The 16888-nt window shown below is 38.0% G+C and overlaps 2 protein-coding genes across 10 annotated transcripts in view; one reads left to right on the top strand and one right to left on the bottom strand.

The window, feature by feature from the left end:
* The window catches only part of TBCK (TBC1 domain containing kinase), a 231272-nt gene extending 222266 nt beyond the window's left edge, over positions 1-9006 (bottom strand). The window contains exons 1-2 of one of the 4 annotated variants that reach the window (XM_067735397.1): positions 8865-9006; positions 1220-1441 (exon numbers count right to left, since the gene is read on the bottom strand). In XM_067735397.1, coding sequence (XP_067591498.1) covers positions 1220-1412 — 193 coding nt within the window. In that variant the 5' untranslated portion in view covers positions 1413-1441; positions 8865-9006. The other 3 variants (XM_067735395.1, XM_067735394.1, XM_067735396.1) reach the window with 3 other exon arrangements.
* An 85-nt stretch (positions 9007-9091) lies between these two features.
* Positions 9092-16888, top strand: part of AIMP1 (aminoacyl tRNA synthetase complex interacting multifunctional protein 1) — a 168287-nt gene continuing 160490 nt past the window's right edge. For 4 of the 6 annotated variants that reach the window (XM_067735402.1, XM_067735401.1, XM_067735403.1 and 1 more), the window contains exon 1: positions 9093-9186. In XM_067735402.1, the coding sequence (XP_067591503.1) occupies positions 9185-9186 (2 nt within the window). In that variant the 5' untranslated portion in view covers positions 9093-9184. Of the gene's footprint in view, positions 9187-16888 lie in introns of all 6 variants that reach the window. The other 2 variants (XM_067735398.1, XM_067735399.1) reach the window with 1 other exon arrangement.

Raw genomic sequence — 16888 nt, 5'->3', positions numbered from 1 at the left:
CTCAATAAATATTAGCCATCAATAATATTTATTACAAAAAACATTTTCTACTCAGTCTAGAAAACTTTCAGAGCAACTATTTTTTAAGAGGCATAACCTTGAAAGTATCATTTAGCCTGTTTTTCAGCAAAACAATAAAGGAAATACAGTTTGCATTTTTTGAGCGTCTTTATTAATGTTAGGTTGAAACACCTGAAAATGCCATTTTTGTAGGAATAAAAACAGGGTAATATCAGCAAGTATATAGAGTTAATTTTCATAAATCATTTTGTTAGAAAAATTAAATATATTTCAGTGAGATGCATTTAAAATAATTCTAAGAAATGGAACCTCAGCATGCAATTAAGCTTTCGAAAATAATTTTAAAATAATTAAAATATTGCTAACATAAGCACGTTCAAGGGGTGCTACAGATTGAACATTTGTGTCCCCCCCACCCACATCCATATGTTGACACCTAATCCTCAGTGTGATGGTGTTTGGGGGTGGGGCTTTGGGAGGTGTGATCTTACAAAAGAGGCCTGAGAGAACACCCTTCCCACTCCCACCATGTGACGTTACAGTGAGAAGACGGCTGTCAATGAAGAAGCGGGCCTCACCAGACATGGAATCTGCTGGTGCCTTAATCTCCAGAACTGTGAGAAATAAACCTTTCTTGTTTATAAGCCACTCGGTTTATGGTGTCTTATTTTAGCAGCCAGAATGGACTAAGATACAGGCTACGGAAGAAAAAAAGGCAGTAAACATCTTCCTGGTGAAACACTGACTTTTTAACCAATACAGTTCAACTTTTCCAAATGAAATCCTGTATGAAAAGACTAATGCAGCTCCAAAGAGGTAAAAAAATTAGTGACTCTCTTTTCATTTGAAGAAACTTAACCCAAATTATTACTTTCAATCATAAAATACACTCTCATAAACAATTCTAAAGTTTCTAACTTTAGAACTTTCATTTCCTTCTTAGAGAGGTGAAGAAATGCTTGAGAATAGGTGGCTTCCCTGAAAGGGAAAATTAAAAATCTTGATTCTCAGATCTAGGAAATATGAATCATTCAAATGTAGTAAGGAAAACTTAAATGATGCAGTTTGGCTAGAGTGAAAGATGAAGGCACTTGTACACACACATACTGATTACTTTATATGTTTACAATGTATATTATAACCTAACCAGGGTAACAGGGTAGAGAACACAAAATAGGAGACAACAACAGCAACTTACCATGCTTTCCCCGAGAAATATCCACATACTGGCACAGTCTGGGGTGCGTGATGGTCTTAAGGATTTGAAAGCGCCCTAAAATTTTGATGGAATTTGGTGTGAGAGGAAGCCCGTTGCTCCCACAAACATCATGTGGCAGAGCAGAGGCAAAGAAGGTAAAGGCACCCATTTCGGCATCCTTCAAGGGAAACATTTTTGGAGTCCTAGATCTTCCAAGATAACCTAGAAAAGGAGAGAAGTTTTTGATAGATCAACTAGACCTTAAGCCAGTGTTTTCTGACCTTAAACATGATAACTAATATAACTTGGAGGAAAATGCCAATCTGTACACTTTACAGTTAAAAAAAAAAAAGTTAAAAAATTTCAAGACAATATCAAAGAGGAAAAACCACCCAATCATGAATTTATATTGCAGCTCTAAATCAAAATCAAAGATTTTCAATGGCATATAAAGGAAAGACAGAACATTCCCTCTACAAGGATGTCTGACAGTTCTAAGAGTTTAGAGGAAGTTTGTTATTGCATATTCATATCAGTAAGGCTCTTCTCTTTACCTAAAGCTTGAATAACCCACAGAGTTTCCTTTTTCAGAGTGAGGGGAGTCAGGAAAAAGGAAATAAGGATACCAACCAGAAACTTTAAATAATCAAGGACTCTATTAATAGTATAAAAATTAAACTAGATAACAGACAGCACTATAATGTTACTTAACTAATCAATTTTTGTTTCTGTGCTAGGTGCTTTACAAGTGATGTTTTAATCCCCTCAATGATCTTGACAGATGTTATTGCCTCTAGGTTAGAAATAGATGTTCTATGTGTAGATCCTGAGGGGTCCTAGCAGCATAGATTCCAAAGCAAATGGTGTCCCAGAGTTTTATCATGGAGCAGCCTGAAGATTAAAAAATTTGCTCCGAAATCTGAATCACATTATGACAACCACAACAAAAAAGGTCCTCCAACAAAAAATATCTCTCTCACCCACGTGTCTCATGAAAAAGACATTCCATTGGTCAAGCATTGCATTCTTCTCTTCTCAGCTTTTACAATAAAAATCTGGAATTCTAAATCAAGTTAACAGACTGCTTTTCATATGCCTGCCCAGAAACATCATTAAAACATTAGAAAGAACTGTTTTAAAATGTATAAACTCATAACAAGGAAGAGGACAGAAAAAGGCCTTGAGCTGATGAAAGACTTCAAGAAACTCCTGTAAAGCATTTTGCATATAGAAGAGTATTGTCACAAGAAACAGAAAGAAGGAAGCTACAACCTATGATACAGTCAAGAAGTTTTGCTCAGCCTCTTCAGTTCAGAGGCTTCAGATTCATAGAAGGCAGGAACAATGGTGAACAGCAGCAGTCATAAGAAGGTTTGAAATGAGAAAGATAATTTGAAAGGCTGAAGAACAGAAGAGTCAACTCTGCCACCAGCCCCCCAGTATTGGCCAGTTATTTGTTTGTTTGTTTGGTTTTTCTTGTTGTTTTTTTGGTACGCGGGCCTCTCACTGTTGTGGCCTCTCCTGTTGCGGAGCACAGGCTCCGGACACGCAGGCTCAGCGGCCATGGCTCACGGGTCCAGCCGCTCCACGGCATGTGGGATCTTCCCGGACCGGGGCATGAACCCGTGTCCCCTGCATTGCAGGCGGACTCTCAACCACTGCACCACCAGGGAAGCCCCTGGCCAGTTATTTATCCTCTAAGCAAAAGAAAAACAAAAAACAAAATGGTTCATCCCTAAAGGAATAAAATAAACTGTGTGAGAATTACAATAAATAGTTGGTATGAGCACCGTGGACAAAAGCAAACTCCTCTTAATTCTGGAATTTGTAAGACCCCAGTTAAGATCTGGCTGTCTACCAAGCCATCCTAAAACAGGGTATTCCAGTCAAAAAGCCTATCCACATACAAAATGCTCCCAGACAGTCTTCCTTAACTCTTAAATGAGGAACTGTCCAGGAATCATCAGATAGTTGAGGAAAGACTATAGCATAAAGGGCAAAAAATAAAATAAACCAAAAAAAAAATCTGCCCTGGATGCAACCAAAATAATTTATGAAAAAAAACCCCAAACCAAAACTAACTCTAATAAATTTAGAAAGTTTTGAGAAAATTTTGAGAAGATATTACACCAATTATATAAAAAAGGAGGTATGGAAAAACATATTTTATAAAAGAATGAAAAGGAATTGCCAACATATATGAGAAGATAAACCTCATTAATATTCAAGAAATTGTTCATTAAAATCACATGAGAATTTATACCTGTGAGACAGTAAAAATTAAAAAATCTGATAATACACAATGTTAGATTATGGAGAAACAGAGTGTAAATTGGTACAATGACTTTGGAAGACAGTTTGACACTATTTTGTTCCTGCAGAAACTCCTACACACATACACAAGTAGAAACCAAGAAAGATCAGGGTGGTATTGTTTCTATTATCTCTAAACTGGAAACAACTTAAATGTCCACACACAAGTGAATGGCTAAATAAACTGTGGTACATTCATTTGATGGAAGAACACACAGGATGGAAAACAAGCAAACTATAGCAACATTTAATAATACAGATTAATGCTAGAAATATAATGTTGAGCAGGAAAAAAAGTCACACAAAACTTATGCCAATATTCATAAAATTCAAAAACCATAAAAGCTAAATAATAAATAATTCAGGAATACTTACATATGAGGTAAGAATATATTCAAAACTTAAAGGAATTAAAAAGAAAACCTGAGGCTAGGGTTACCACTATATGAAAAACAGTCATAAGATTAGGGAATAACCCATAAGAAGCTTCAAAAATTTTGAGTAATATTCTTATTCTTAATTGGTGGGTTAAGGGTGTTCATATTATTATTATGCTCCATAATTCCCATATTCTATATTTCTATCTATTTATATATATGTGCTATATACAGTATATTTCATAAAAATTGAAAAAAATTTTTAAATTTTAAAATGAAAAATATTTTTAAATACAATGAATTGATTTTCAACAAAGGCCAGTGAATTCAATAGGAAAAGGATAGTCTTTTTAACGAATGGTGCTAAAACAATACATCCACATGGGAAAAAATTAACCTCAACTCCTACTGCTATATCCACAAAAATCTGATATGGATTATAGACCTAAATGTAAAAGCTAAAACTGTAAGTCTTCTACAAAAAAAACCCCCAAAAAAAACACAGAATATTTTTGCAACCTTAGGATAGGCAAAGATTTCTGAAGCAGGATAAAAAAAAGCCATAAAAAATTAACTTTATAAAGTGGGCTTCATCAAAATTAAAAACATTGCACATCAAAAATCACATTTGAGAAAATAAAAATCCAAGCCAAAGTTAAGAAAAATATTATTTATATCTATATATAACATTTTTATCAAATAGATGTATATGTATTATATGTATGTTTGTATATATGATAATAGACTTAGAATATATAAAGAATGCCTACAACTCAATAATAAAAAGAAAAACAAAAATAGGTAAAAGTCTGAAACATGTATTTTTCACAAAGAAGGAATACAAATAGACAATAAGCACATGAAAAAGTTCTCAATATAATTAATCAGCAGGGAAGTGCAAATTAAAAGCATAACAATATACCATTTCACACCTACCAGAAAGGCTAAAATTGGAATGACTGGCAATACCAAGTGTTGAGAAAAATGTGGAACTGGAGCTGATACTCTGCTGCTGATGGTAGTGTTAAAATGACACAAGAACTTTGAAAAACTGTTTGGAAAACTGTCCTAAAGTTAAAAATACCCCTTATGACTCAGAAATTCCACTCCTACTCGGTACTTACCCGAGAAAACTTAAAATATTTGTCCATAAAAATACTTGTACAAGAATGTTCACAGAAGTTTTACTCATAACAGCCCCAAACTGGAAGCAATGTAAACATCATACAAGTGAACTGATAAACAAGTTGTAGCATATTCATCCAATGAAATGCTATTCAAAAGCAACAAAAAAGGAACAACCATGCCAAAATATGGATGTATCTCAAAAATATTATGTTGATGAAAGCAGTAGACACATAAGAGTGTATATCCTATGGCTCCATTTAAATGTAGTTCTAGAACTACAGTTATAAACTATAGTGATAAAAAAGAGAATTGTAGTGCCTTGGCTGGGTGGGTGTGTGTGTGGGGGGGCGGGGACAGGATTGGAGAGGGAAACATAGGAACTTTCTGGAGTAGTCCAAATGTTTCACATCTTGATTAGGGTGGTGTTTGTCACTTTTGTTCACATGTATCAAAACTCCTCAAACGGATCACTTAAAATCAGTGTACTCTAATATATGTAAATTTCACCTCATTTAAAAAAAGAAAATGAAACAAAATTAAGAGAATATGAGAAAATAATAATTTTAAAAGTTAGCGCTTGGTACTTAAACATATGATTACCAAACTAGATAGAAGTGTTAGAAAATAAAATTGAGACAATTACTCAGAACATGAAGCAAATGGGCAAATAGATTAAAAAAAGCATAACAGAAAAGTTAACACACATAGTGAATCAACCCAAGAATTCAACAACCACCTTATAGGCATTTCAAAAAAAGGGAACAGGGAAAAATAAAAGAGAATAAATTACAAAAGATGGGAGAAAATTCCCCACAATTGAAGGGAAATATGTACCTTCAAATTAAAAAGGCTTCTAATTTCAAGGAGAATAAATGAAAGAAGACCCAAATGGAGACATTTATGCTAGCTCCATCAAATGAGTTAACTGCAAGGAGAATAAACTCAGACCAAGACATGCCATGACAAATTTTCAAAGCATCAAGCATAACTAAAAATTTAAATCATTTCAGAGAGAAAACAAATAGTTCAGGCATCAACAAATCAAGATCAGACACTCATTCTCATGAGCAACAACAGAAGTTAGAAGATGGTGAAGCCTTGAAAAGTTGGAAGAAACATAATTTTGTTTCTTTATCTAGCCAAACTATCATTCATAATAGCAAAATAATAATTTACAACTATGCAAACATTAAAAACTAAAATCACCATCCACATACCTTCATGAATAAGTTTCTTTAGGATGTATTCTAACAAAACAGAGGAGAAAACCAAATAATAAAAGACATGGAGTTAAGAAACAATGTATCTTACTCAAGAATTCAATGAATATAATCCAGTATAGAAGCTGCACCAAAGGACTAGAAAGTAATCTGTTCCAATTAAACAGAAGGGAATATCTTCAAGCAGAGTAAGGGAGGTTCTCATACAAAGAATGAGAGGATGTGGTGAATAAAGCACATGCATCTTTTCCCTCAAAGAAAGTGCAAAGTACTCTGTGAAAGTGAGGAGAGCCAAAAGCTACATAAGAAGTATATAATCCAAAAAATTAAGCACATTTAACTATGGCATAATTTTTGTTATTGGAGAGGAAGAAAGAGTAATCAGTTGGACGTTAATATTACAAATCTTCTTTAGAGTGGTACAAAGGTCATGAAATTAAAACATTGGGAAGGAAATGTATAATAGCATATGTCTTGGCTCAGCATTGAAGATTATTTACAAAGCTATAATATTGTAACATTTTACTAGTTTTTAAACACATAAACAAAGCAAAAAACAACTGCAGTTAAGAAATATACTGTAACTATTAATAACCTTGACAACGTACAAGTAAAGGTCCACCTAAGGGAAGGTGGGAATGGATGCAGTTTCTGTGGCGGTAAAGGAAGGTAGAGTCTCTACTTCCCTCATTTTACAAAATAAGGAGCCAAATATAAGTATTTTCAAAAGTTCATATGAAAAAAATTAAGTTTAAATATATTACTTAGAATTCTAAAATTAACCAATATGAAAACTAAAAATTGTGATAACGATTCAAAAATTTGTAGAAGAAGGCTTCCCTGGTGGCACAGTGGTTAAGAATCCACCTGCCAGTGCAGGGGACACGGGTTGGAGCGCTGGTTCGGGAAGAGCCCACATGCCGCGGAGCAACTAAGCCTGTGCGCCACAACTACTGAGCCTGCGTTCTAGAGCCCGTGTGCACAACTACTGAGCCCACGAGCCTAGAGCCCGTGCTCCCCAACAAGAGAAGCCACGGCAATGAGAAGCCCACGCACAGCAACGAAAACCCAGTGCAGCCAAAAAAAAAAAACCCCACAACATTGTAAATCAACTGTATTTCAATAAAAATTATTTAAAAAAAAATTGCGGTCGAGAGGTTGTGGATGTTGTGGCCTATCTTAAGAAGTCAATTAAATTAAAAGAATTAGCAGTTTAACTTGTTCAACATACAGACCTAAAATTAGAAAAGGTTAAAAATTATTATCTCTGAAGTAACATAACTGAGGGTAGGAAGGAAGAGCCTGAGCTGTTGCATTTTATTAGGCAGTCCTTTTATACTATGCTATTCGATCTTCCATTAGATACTTCTGTCACTTAGACAACTAAAAATCAAATAACCAAATAAAGAAAATGCAAATAATTCAAAACGATAGAACAGTAGTTGGCGTTAAACATTTCATCAGTGTTCTGCTTCAACTACCTCTTAGATGGGTGCACATAAAGGTTTACACATAACAAATACACAGACATAGATTTTTTTCCGCTTGGTGAGTGGAAGAAAGCCAGTGGAAAAAACAACTGAGGTGAGAGATTAGTTGAGGAAAAAAAAACAACATAAGGAGTTGGGTTTGAAAATTCATTCATTCAACAAATATCCCGAAGCTCCTATTTTAAGTCAGGTGTTTTTCCAGCTTCGGGGCCACCAGTGAACAGGACACAATATCCGCCCTCAAAGAACTTTAAGTGGAAATGCATCATAAAGGCAAAAGATGCATATTTCGTTACGAATAAAACAGTTTACACATTTCTTCAATGGGTTTCATTTATTTTATGTACTTTCCCGCAAAAAGTTGTTTTTCTGTCCCAAATAAAAACAGGGACAAGACGCCTTGAAAAGCAACCACTAACAATTCTAAAGAAACTTCCACTCGTTCACATTCTTTCACTGCACAAGTGAATGCCACATCTCGACAACTGACTAAGCCTTTGAAAACAAAAAACAAACCAAAGCAAGAGTTTAATCTATGTTGAGCAACGGGAGAGCCGATTCCAAATTCTCTGAAACTGTCAGGTGGAAGATCCTTTCTAAGAGCCGCCTGCAGTCCTCAAAGGACTCAGGTGTGTAGGGGGAAGGCGGGCTGTAGGTAGGGATAGAGACGGTACTCAGCAGCCAGCAGCTGCACCGGTGGTCTCTATCACTCACGGCGGAAAATGCGAGGCCGCTCGCTGCACCTGACCTTCCTCTACCTCCCACCAGCCCCGACCACTACGACACAGAAAACTGGGAAACCCAAATACCTGCCTCTGGGTCTGGGGACGCAGGCGGACACAAAGACAAGGGGATGGAGCTCCTACACAGGGCCCCAAAGCTGTCGCTGGAGCTGGTGTTGCCGCTATTGCTTAGTACACCAGACCCTGCATTTCAGGTGCTTCTACAAGAGGCTGCTCCTGGAGCGCCGGGAGCTCAGAGATTGCCCTTTGCCCGCCAGCTTAAGTCAGCCGGAGTTGACTGCCTCGCCTCCGGCCAGGAGAGCGACCCCAGCGTTCTCCGCTGACAGCTCCCAGCTCTCCCCTGGACCACCCTCAGCTCGGCCTTTTCCTCTGACCTCACAGCGTCCGCGACGGAACTCTAAAGAAAGACCCCGACGTCCGGCGTCTTGCCTCTCGCCCAACCTGGCGACAAAATACAGAGACCGAGGAAGAGGTGCGGAATGGTTGGCGTTATTGGCTGAAGGAATGGACGGCGGGGAGTGTGGTGTGGCAGCGCACGGGAAGGGGGCCACTGAATTTGAAGAAGAATCTGTGGACCGCTCAGGCGTTTAGCGAGGACACCTCATTGGGTCCTTTCTTGATGCCTTCGTGAGCGGGAGGCTGTCCTTACCGGCTCCGGGCCGAGACGGCCGAGGTTCCGCTTGTTCACCGATACATGTGAGTGTCGTCCGCAGAGGGTCCCGGGGTACGGGGATTGCGAACATAAGAGTCCCCTGTCCCTTAGTGGCCTTCGGATAATAGGACCTGGCCTGCGGGGAAGTCGGCCCACAGCAGCGCCAATCTTGGCATGAGGAAGTAGGGAACAGCTTGGGACCTTTTGAAGGAGCCAAGTTTGAGAAATGGGATGCGGGGCCGAGGGGAAGGATGTTACTGGAAAAGATATATGCACAAACATGTTTATTTTTGCATGTGTGAGAGAACCGGGAGGCGGTGACAGGAATTCGTTTATTCCGCAAGTAGTTATTCAGCGCCCACCATGTTCTAAACACTGTTTTAGGCATTGGTAAAAAGCAATGAACAAAACAGACAAAAATTCCTGTCTCCCTGTAGTTCACATTTTATTGAACATACATACTAAACAAAGTTAAGAAAAGCATGCCGTATCTTAGGTCGTAATGACTGCTGAAAACAAAAATAGTGAAGCCGGGAAGGAGGATATAGGTTGAAATTTTAGTATGGCCAAGGAAGGTCTCACTGAAAAGATCACTCTTCAGTCAAGAGCTGACAGAAGCAAGAGAGTTAATCGTTAGGCTGTTTTGGGGAGGTGCAGTCAGGCAGACGGACCAGACATTGCAAAAGCCATCAGTCAGGAACTCTCCTGAACAGCAAGGAAGCCTGTAGGTCAGAGTTGAGTGAAGCAACTAAAGCTGGAGAAAGAATCAGAGATCCGGAACAGGTCATGAAGGATCTTGAGGGCGTCTAACCCATTGGAGGGTTTTGAGCAGTGGAGTACTTACTTCCTTTTTAAAAGAATCTCTCTAGTTGCTCTCAAGAATAGAGTGGAGGGAATGAGGTGGAAGAAACACCAGTTAGGAGGCTTTTACATAAATCCAGAGGAGATATGATAGTGGCTTGACTAAGGGTGGTAAGAAATGACCTGTCAGATTCTTAGTGCTCTTAATTTAGGTATGCAAGAATTTTAATGGATGGCCAGTTAATTTTCTTTAATTAGGTTTTGGAAACACTTTTAAAATGACTTGTATTGTGAGGTTAGGAGTAACAAACACGAGTTAAAATCATGGCTTTACCATTTAATATTTGAATGGATTTAGACAAGTCACATAATTTCTCTGAGTTTATCTATAACCTTATTGTCTCACAAGGTTATAAAGATTAAATGACAATGTATATAATGTGCCAGGCTCATTAAAGTAGTGGCTACTGTTATTAACTGTGTTTTTGGTTAAGAAATGGAAGAAAGATAGTGGTGAGTACATCTGTGGGTGGAAAGGTTTGGTTAAATCCTATTGGGGAAAATCTGAGCCCGCTAAAACATGACCTTGTTTGGTAAGTGGGCCATGGGAGACCTAGACATACCCCTTTTAAAATTTTATACATATGTCACTGGACAAAAAGGTTTTCTGTGTTAATGTCCATAGTATCTGAAACACATGGACTGTCTTCTCTTAGCCATACCCTCATAGCCATCCCTTAAGCCCTCCAGGATCCCCAGTGTCCTCATTAGTAAACGGGAAGAAGGCTCTCTGGTGAGTAGAGAAAAACAATCAAGCATAAATACAAATTTCCAGTTATAAAATGAATAAGCCATGGGGATGTAATGTACAGCATGGTGACTATAGTTAATAATACTGTTTTGCATATTAGAAAATAGCTAGGAGACTGGATCTTGATGGTTCTCATCACAAGAAAAAAATTGTAACTATGTATGGTAAAGGATGTTAACTGGACTATTGTAGTGTTCATCTTGCAACCCAATCAAAAAATGGGCAGAAGATCTAAATAGACATTTCTCCAAAGAAGACATGCAGATGGCTGAGAGACACATGAAAAGATGCTCAGTATCGCTAATTATTAGAGAAATGCAAATAAAAACTACAGTGAGGTATCACCTCACACTAGTTCGAATGGCCATCATCAAAAAGTCTACAAATAATAAATGCTGGAGAGGGTGTGGAGGAAAGGGAACCCTTTTGCACTGTTGGTGGGAATGTAAATTGGTACAGCTGCTATGGAGAACAGTATGGAGGTTCCTTAAAAAACTAAAAATAGAGCTACAGTATGATCCTGCAGTCCTACTTCTGGGAATATATGTGGAGAAAACTATAATTCAAAAAGATACATGCACCCCGGTGTTTACTGAAGCATTATTTACAATAGGCAACACATGGAAGCAACTTAAATATCCATCAAGAGATGAATGGATAGAGAAAATGTGGTGTATATATATACATACACACACACACACACAATGGAATATTACTCAGCCATAAAAAGAATGAAATAATGCCATTTGTAGTAACATGGATGGACCTAGAGATTATCATATGAAATGAAGTCAGACAGAGAAAGACAAGTATATGATATCACTTATATGTGGAATCTAAAAATGAACTTACTTACAAAACAGAAACAGACTCACAGACATAGAAAACAAACTTATGGTTACCAAAGGGGAAAAGTATGTGGGGGGGGGTAAATTAGGAATTTGGGAGTAACTTATACGCACTACTATATATAAAACAGATAAATAACAAGGACCTACTGTATAGCATGGGGAACTATACTCAATATTTTGTAACAACCTATATGGGAAAAGAATCTGGAAAAGTATGTATATATGAATTACTTTGCTGCACACCTGAAACTAACACAACATTGTAAATTAACTATACTTCAATAATAAAAAAAAAAGAAAGTCACACAGCTAATGAGTGGCATAGCTGGCATTTGAATTCATTCCCTGATCACATGCTTAGAATAAAAACAAAAAGAATAAAATGAACTTTCACAAAAAGCATAGTTTTATATCTTTCTGTGTTTTGACAAATATTTCTCAAAATGTTTAATTTTTTAATTTACCTGTTTAAAAATTCTGACTTTTGACACATTTTAAATCCTAGCAGGAGTTTTAACCTAGAGCTGCATTGTGTAGAACTGTAATAAATGTTCTTAGAGTGGGGTAGCTTGGTGATTAGATTACAAAACAAATGGAGGAAAGAAGTTTGGAAGGTAAGAATAGGGGTGGTGGTAGAAGAGAGAAAAAAGTGATTAAAATTACTGTAGTTCACTAGTTCTGAGAGACATATTTTTCTCATATTTATAGCTCTGAAATAGTGGGGTATTCAAAGTTTTAAACTCATTATAGACTAAATAGCAGCTGTGACATCGTTGTCACTGCCCAACTTACGCAAACTTGGTTATAACTGATAATATTGTCATTAGTTCAGTTGAGCTGTGTGTACTGTTGGTGCATAGTTGTTGAGTTTAATCTCTTAAGTATCCTTTAAAAGATCATTTAGCACTTAAATAAAAAGTTACTGTGTTTGCAGAAATACATGGAAGAAATAAATTAGGAGTTTGGGATTAACATATATACACTACTATATATAAAATATGTAAATAAGGACCTACTATATAGCACAAGGAAATATACTCAGTGTCTTGTAATAACCTGTACTGTAAAAACTCTGAAAAGGGAAATATATATATAAAACAATCACTTTGCTATATACTTGAAACTAACACAACATTGTAAATTAACTATACTTCAGTTTTCAAAAAAGAAATTCATGGAAACACAAGAGTGATACAAGATAAAAATAAGGATAAATTCAAAACAGGTATTTCAATACATAATACAGGATGTGACTAAGTGTAAGAGAACATTAGGTCAGTTAAATCAGCCGTGGTTTTTTTCCTTAATGGTACCCAAAATAATGCAGCATCTTATGATTGGAGTCATTTTACAATTGATGGTATCTTATATATGATGAAATACAATACTTAGAGTGTCTAAGGAGAATATAAATTTTTACCGAATTGCAATTATGAAACAGTGAAATCAGATATTTTGAGAAAGAGAATCACTTCCAAATTTTTGTGGAGTTCTCTGTACTATAAAGTCAAAATGAAAGTCTGCACTTAAAACTTCCATTTCAAAGCAATAGTTTATGTTTGGTTCCTAACATTGAGAGCCCAGTGTAGGGGATTTGTTAATTTTTAAAAAGTACTGGCAATTTCAAAATCAGTGGGGAAGACTACTGTAGAGATTGCTGAGGTAAAGGGAAGTCATTTAGAAATGATAGGAATCTCTGAAGTAATCTTTTATGTGTGTGTTTTAATGATTCAGATGTAGTCTAAATTCATGTATTTGCTAAAACCAGCTTCACCTGATTTTATGATTAGTGGCATCTTACAGTAGCTTTTTAGGTTTGATGAAATATGGTGATTATGTTGAGAAGAACAATTAATGTGAAAGGGCAGAATAATTTAGATAATACTTTTCAAAAGCTTTTTATCATAAAAAATGTTTATTTTTTTAAATTTAGTGTAGGAAAAAGAAAAAAAAGTCTTGACTCTTACTATCCAACTACAGTTAACATACTCAGTGTACTGTTTTCCTGTCAATGTTTTAGATTTGTAATTACTGTGCATGCGATTAAATATTATATCTATTTTAATCACATAATCTTTTTTTTAAAATTTTGATGCAGACTAAGCCAGAATTCCCAAACTGTTTTAGAAAATACTAGTTCAAATAAATGTTAATTAGGTGTTCCTTGCTTAGTATTCCATGGCTAAATACTTTGGGAAATGCTTCATAAGTATACCCTTTACAGAAATTATAGCTTGGGCATTAAAAGAAATAACTCCAGAATCAGACAGACCTAAGTTTCAATCATTTACTAACTAGCCACATTAATTGGCAAATTAATTTTAAGTCAAGTTTTCTTCTCTGTATAATGGAGATAATTACTGTATTTGTAGATGATCTGTGTAAAGCATTTAGCCAGCCCACAATAAATGCTCTTCAAATGTTACCTATTATTATTAACTTTATCATCTGTGAGAAACCCTTTACGTGTTAGCATATTAAAAGTTCGGAGGACGGGGTTCCCTGGTGGCACAGTGGTTGAGAGTCCGCCTGCCGATGCAGGGGACACGGGTTTGTGCCCCGGTTCGGGAAGATCCCACATGCCGCGGAGCAACTGGGCCCATGAGCCATGGCCGCTGCGCCTGTGCGTCTGGAGCCTGTTCTCCACAATGGGAGAGGCCACAACAGTGAGAGGCCTGCATACCCCTCCACCAAAAAAAAAGTTCGGAGGAGACTAAGGAAACTTCTGAAGTTTTGAAATCCAGCAGGTACTCAATGTAAAATTGAAAATCACTGGAGCAGTTGGCACAGAGTAGTGAAATGAGCGCTGGATTGAATGGCAAAACATTTTTCTGAGCTTTAAGCAATGATGTTGTTAAGCTAACAGTGTTGCCCTAAACATAACCTCTTTTAAAAATTTTTCTCCAGTTTTCTGTGTGTCTCCCATTTGTCTAAAGTGTAGTGAGTACAAGGAACATGTTTAATCTTGCTTCCTACTATAAATCTGGCGCATACTCAAAATCAGGGACCATAAGTAAAATTTGGGTCATGAATGTGTTATTTATAGGGACCTGGCTAGTAACATAAATGGCAAACAGGGAATGGTGGGTGAAGTCTGTTTTGCCTTGCTTAAAGGCATTCACATTCAGTTGTTTCAAATACTGATCTGTTTGGTGACCATTTATAATCCCTAGAAGAGACTAGAGTTCAGGATCAAACCATTGAGAACATCAGCATTAAAGGGATAAGAAAAAGGAGATGCTGAGGAAGTAGGTGAAATCAGGTGAAAGTATCCTCATTTTATAAATTAAGAACATGAAGCATAAAGAAGTTAAGTACCTTTACCAAGTTTGTCACACAGCTGGTAGTATGATTCAACCAAGATTTGTTGGCTGTAAATGCTTTTTTCAAAAAAAACTATGCTCTCCTACCTGTGGTAGCAATCATTATCTGCATACTACTAGAAAACATTGACATAAACTTATGCATCCTACTTGTATTTTTGAAAAGTTTAAATGACAGTTAATCAACAAGTACTAGAAAACCTGTTTCCAGAGCTTCTAATTCTAAAATCAATAAATAGTTCTTAATATTTGAGAACAGGTTTGTCAACACATAGACCTGATTAGAAATTAATCCAGAGGCAGAGTCAAGATGGCTATGTGGGAAGACACGGAGTTAGCGTCTCCCCACAACTAGGGTGCCTGCCAGCCGCTGGTGGGGACCTCTGATGCCCAAGAAGATGGGAGGAACCCCAAAGTGAACCAGTAGGATGTAGGGGGACTGAGAGGGGAGGAGAACTGGAGGCCAGACAGAATCGGCACCCCTGAGGCTGGAGAGATCAGGAGAGGCAGGTGGGAGGGGCCCTCTGGGAGGAGTGGAGGGCGATTACCCCATCCACTCTGGCATGGGGAGCCTGCTGAGCTCCCAGGCCAGCCCCTGCCCACCAAACCCCCATCTAGGCCGCGTGGGTCCTTGGGGGCATAGGAGGGAGGCTAGGGAGATCAGGAGAGGCAGGCGGGAGGGGCCATCCAGGATGAGTGGGAGAGGAGCAGAGGGCAATTGCCGTGCCCACTTGAGCCTGGGGAGCCTGCTGAGCTCCCAGGGTGATCCCCTGCCCTCCAAAGCCCCCTCCAGGTCATGTGGGTCCTTGGGGGCATAGGAAGGAGGCTTAGGGGAGAACAGGAGAGGCAGGTGGGGGGGGCCCTCCCAGACTGGAGGAGCAGGAGAGGAGAGGAGGGCACCGTCCCCACTCACTCGAGCCCATGAATCCTGCTGGGCTCCGAGGTGAGGTCCCCTGCCCTCTTGAGACCAGGGTTCGGGGGGCACATCTGGGCCCCTTCTGTTCCTTGAGCCTAAGCCCAACCCCCACAGCCCCCAGAGCCTTTTCCAGCCCTGTGGGTCCTGAGAATTGGCCCCGCCTACCACCCAAACCTCACCCTTGCATAGGTCCCACAGTCCACAGCCAAGGCCTTTGCCCCCTGTATTTCTTTTTTTTCTTTTCCCTCCTCTTTTTTAGTATTGTGATACTGATAAACCTTCCAGTTCTTGATTCATCTACATTTTATTTTATATTCTTCCTAACATATCTGTTAGTTTCCTAGTCTGATTTTATTTTTTACTTTGTTATTGTGTTTTTTGTTTCTTTTTTTCTGCCACACCAGGCAGCTTGCAGGATCTTGGTTCATGAGCCCGGGGTTGGGCTCAAGCTCCTGAGGTGGGAGCTCTGAGTCCAAACCACTGGACTAACAGAACCTCAGACCCCAGGGAATATTCGTCAGAGTGAGGTCTCACAGAATTCCTCATCTCAGCACCAAGACCCAGCTCTGCCCAATAGCCTAAAAACCCCACTATTAAAAGTCTCAGGCCAAACAACCAGTAAAACAGGAACATAATCCCACTTATTAAACAACAACAAAAAAGATGAGATGACAAAAAATATGTCACAGATGAAGGAGCAAGGTAAAAACCTACAGAAAATGAAATAAATGAAGAGGAAACAGGCAATCTACCTGGAAAAGAATTCAGAGTAATAATAGTAAAGAAGATCCAGAATCTTGGAAATAGAATGGAGGCACGGATTGAGAAAACACAAGAAATGTTTAACAAAGATCTAGAACAACTAAAGAGCAAACAGAAAGAACACAATAACTGAAATGAAAAATACACTAGAAGGAATCAATATCAGAAAAACTGAGGCAGAATAACGAATAAGTGAGCTGGAAGACAAAATGGTGGAAATAACTGCTGAGGGGCAGAATAAAGAAAAAAAATGCAAAGAATTGAAGACAATCTCAGAGACCT

This window comes from Pseudorca crassidens, chromosome 4 (assembly GCF_039906515.1).
Source record: "Pseudorca crassidens isolate mPseCra1 chromosome 4, mPseCra1.hap1, whole genome shotgun sequence".
NCBI lineage: Eukaryota > Metazoa > Chordata > Mammalia > Artiodactyla > Delphinidae > Pseudorca > Pseudorca crassidens.
This window is presented reverse-complemented; position numbering and strand designations above follow the sequence as displayed.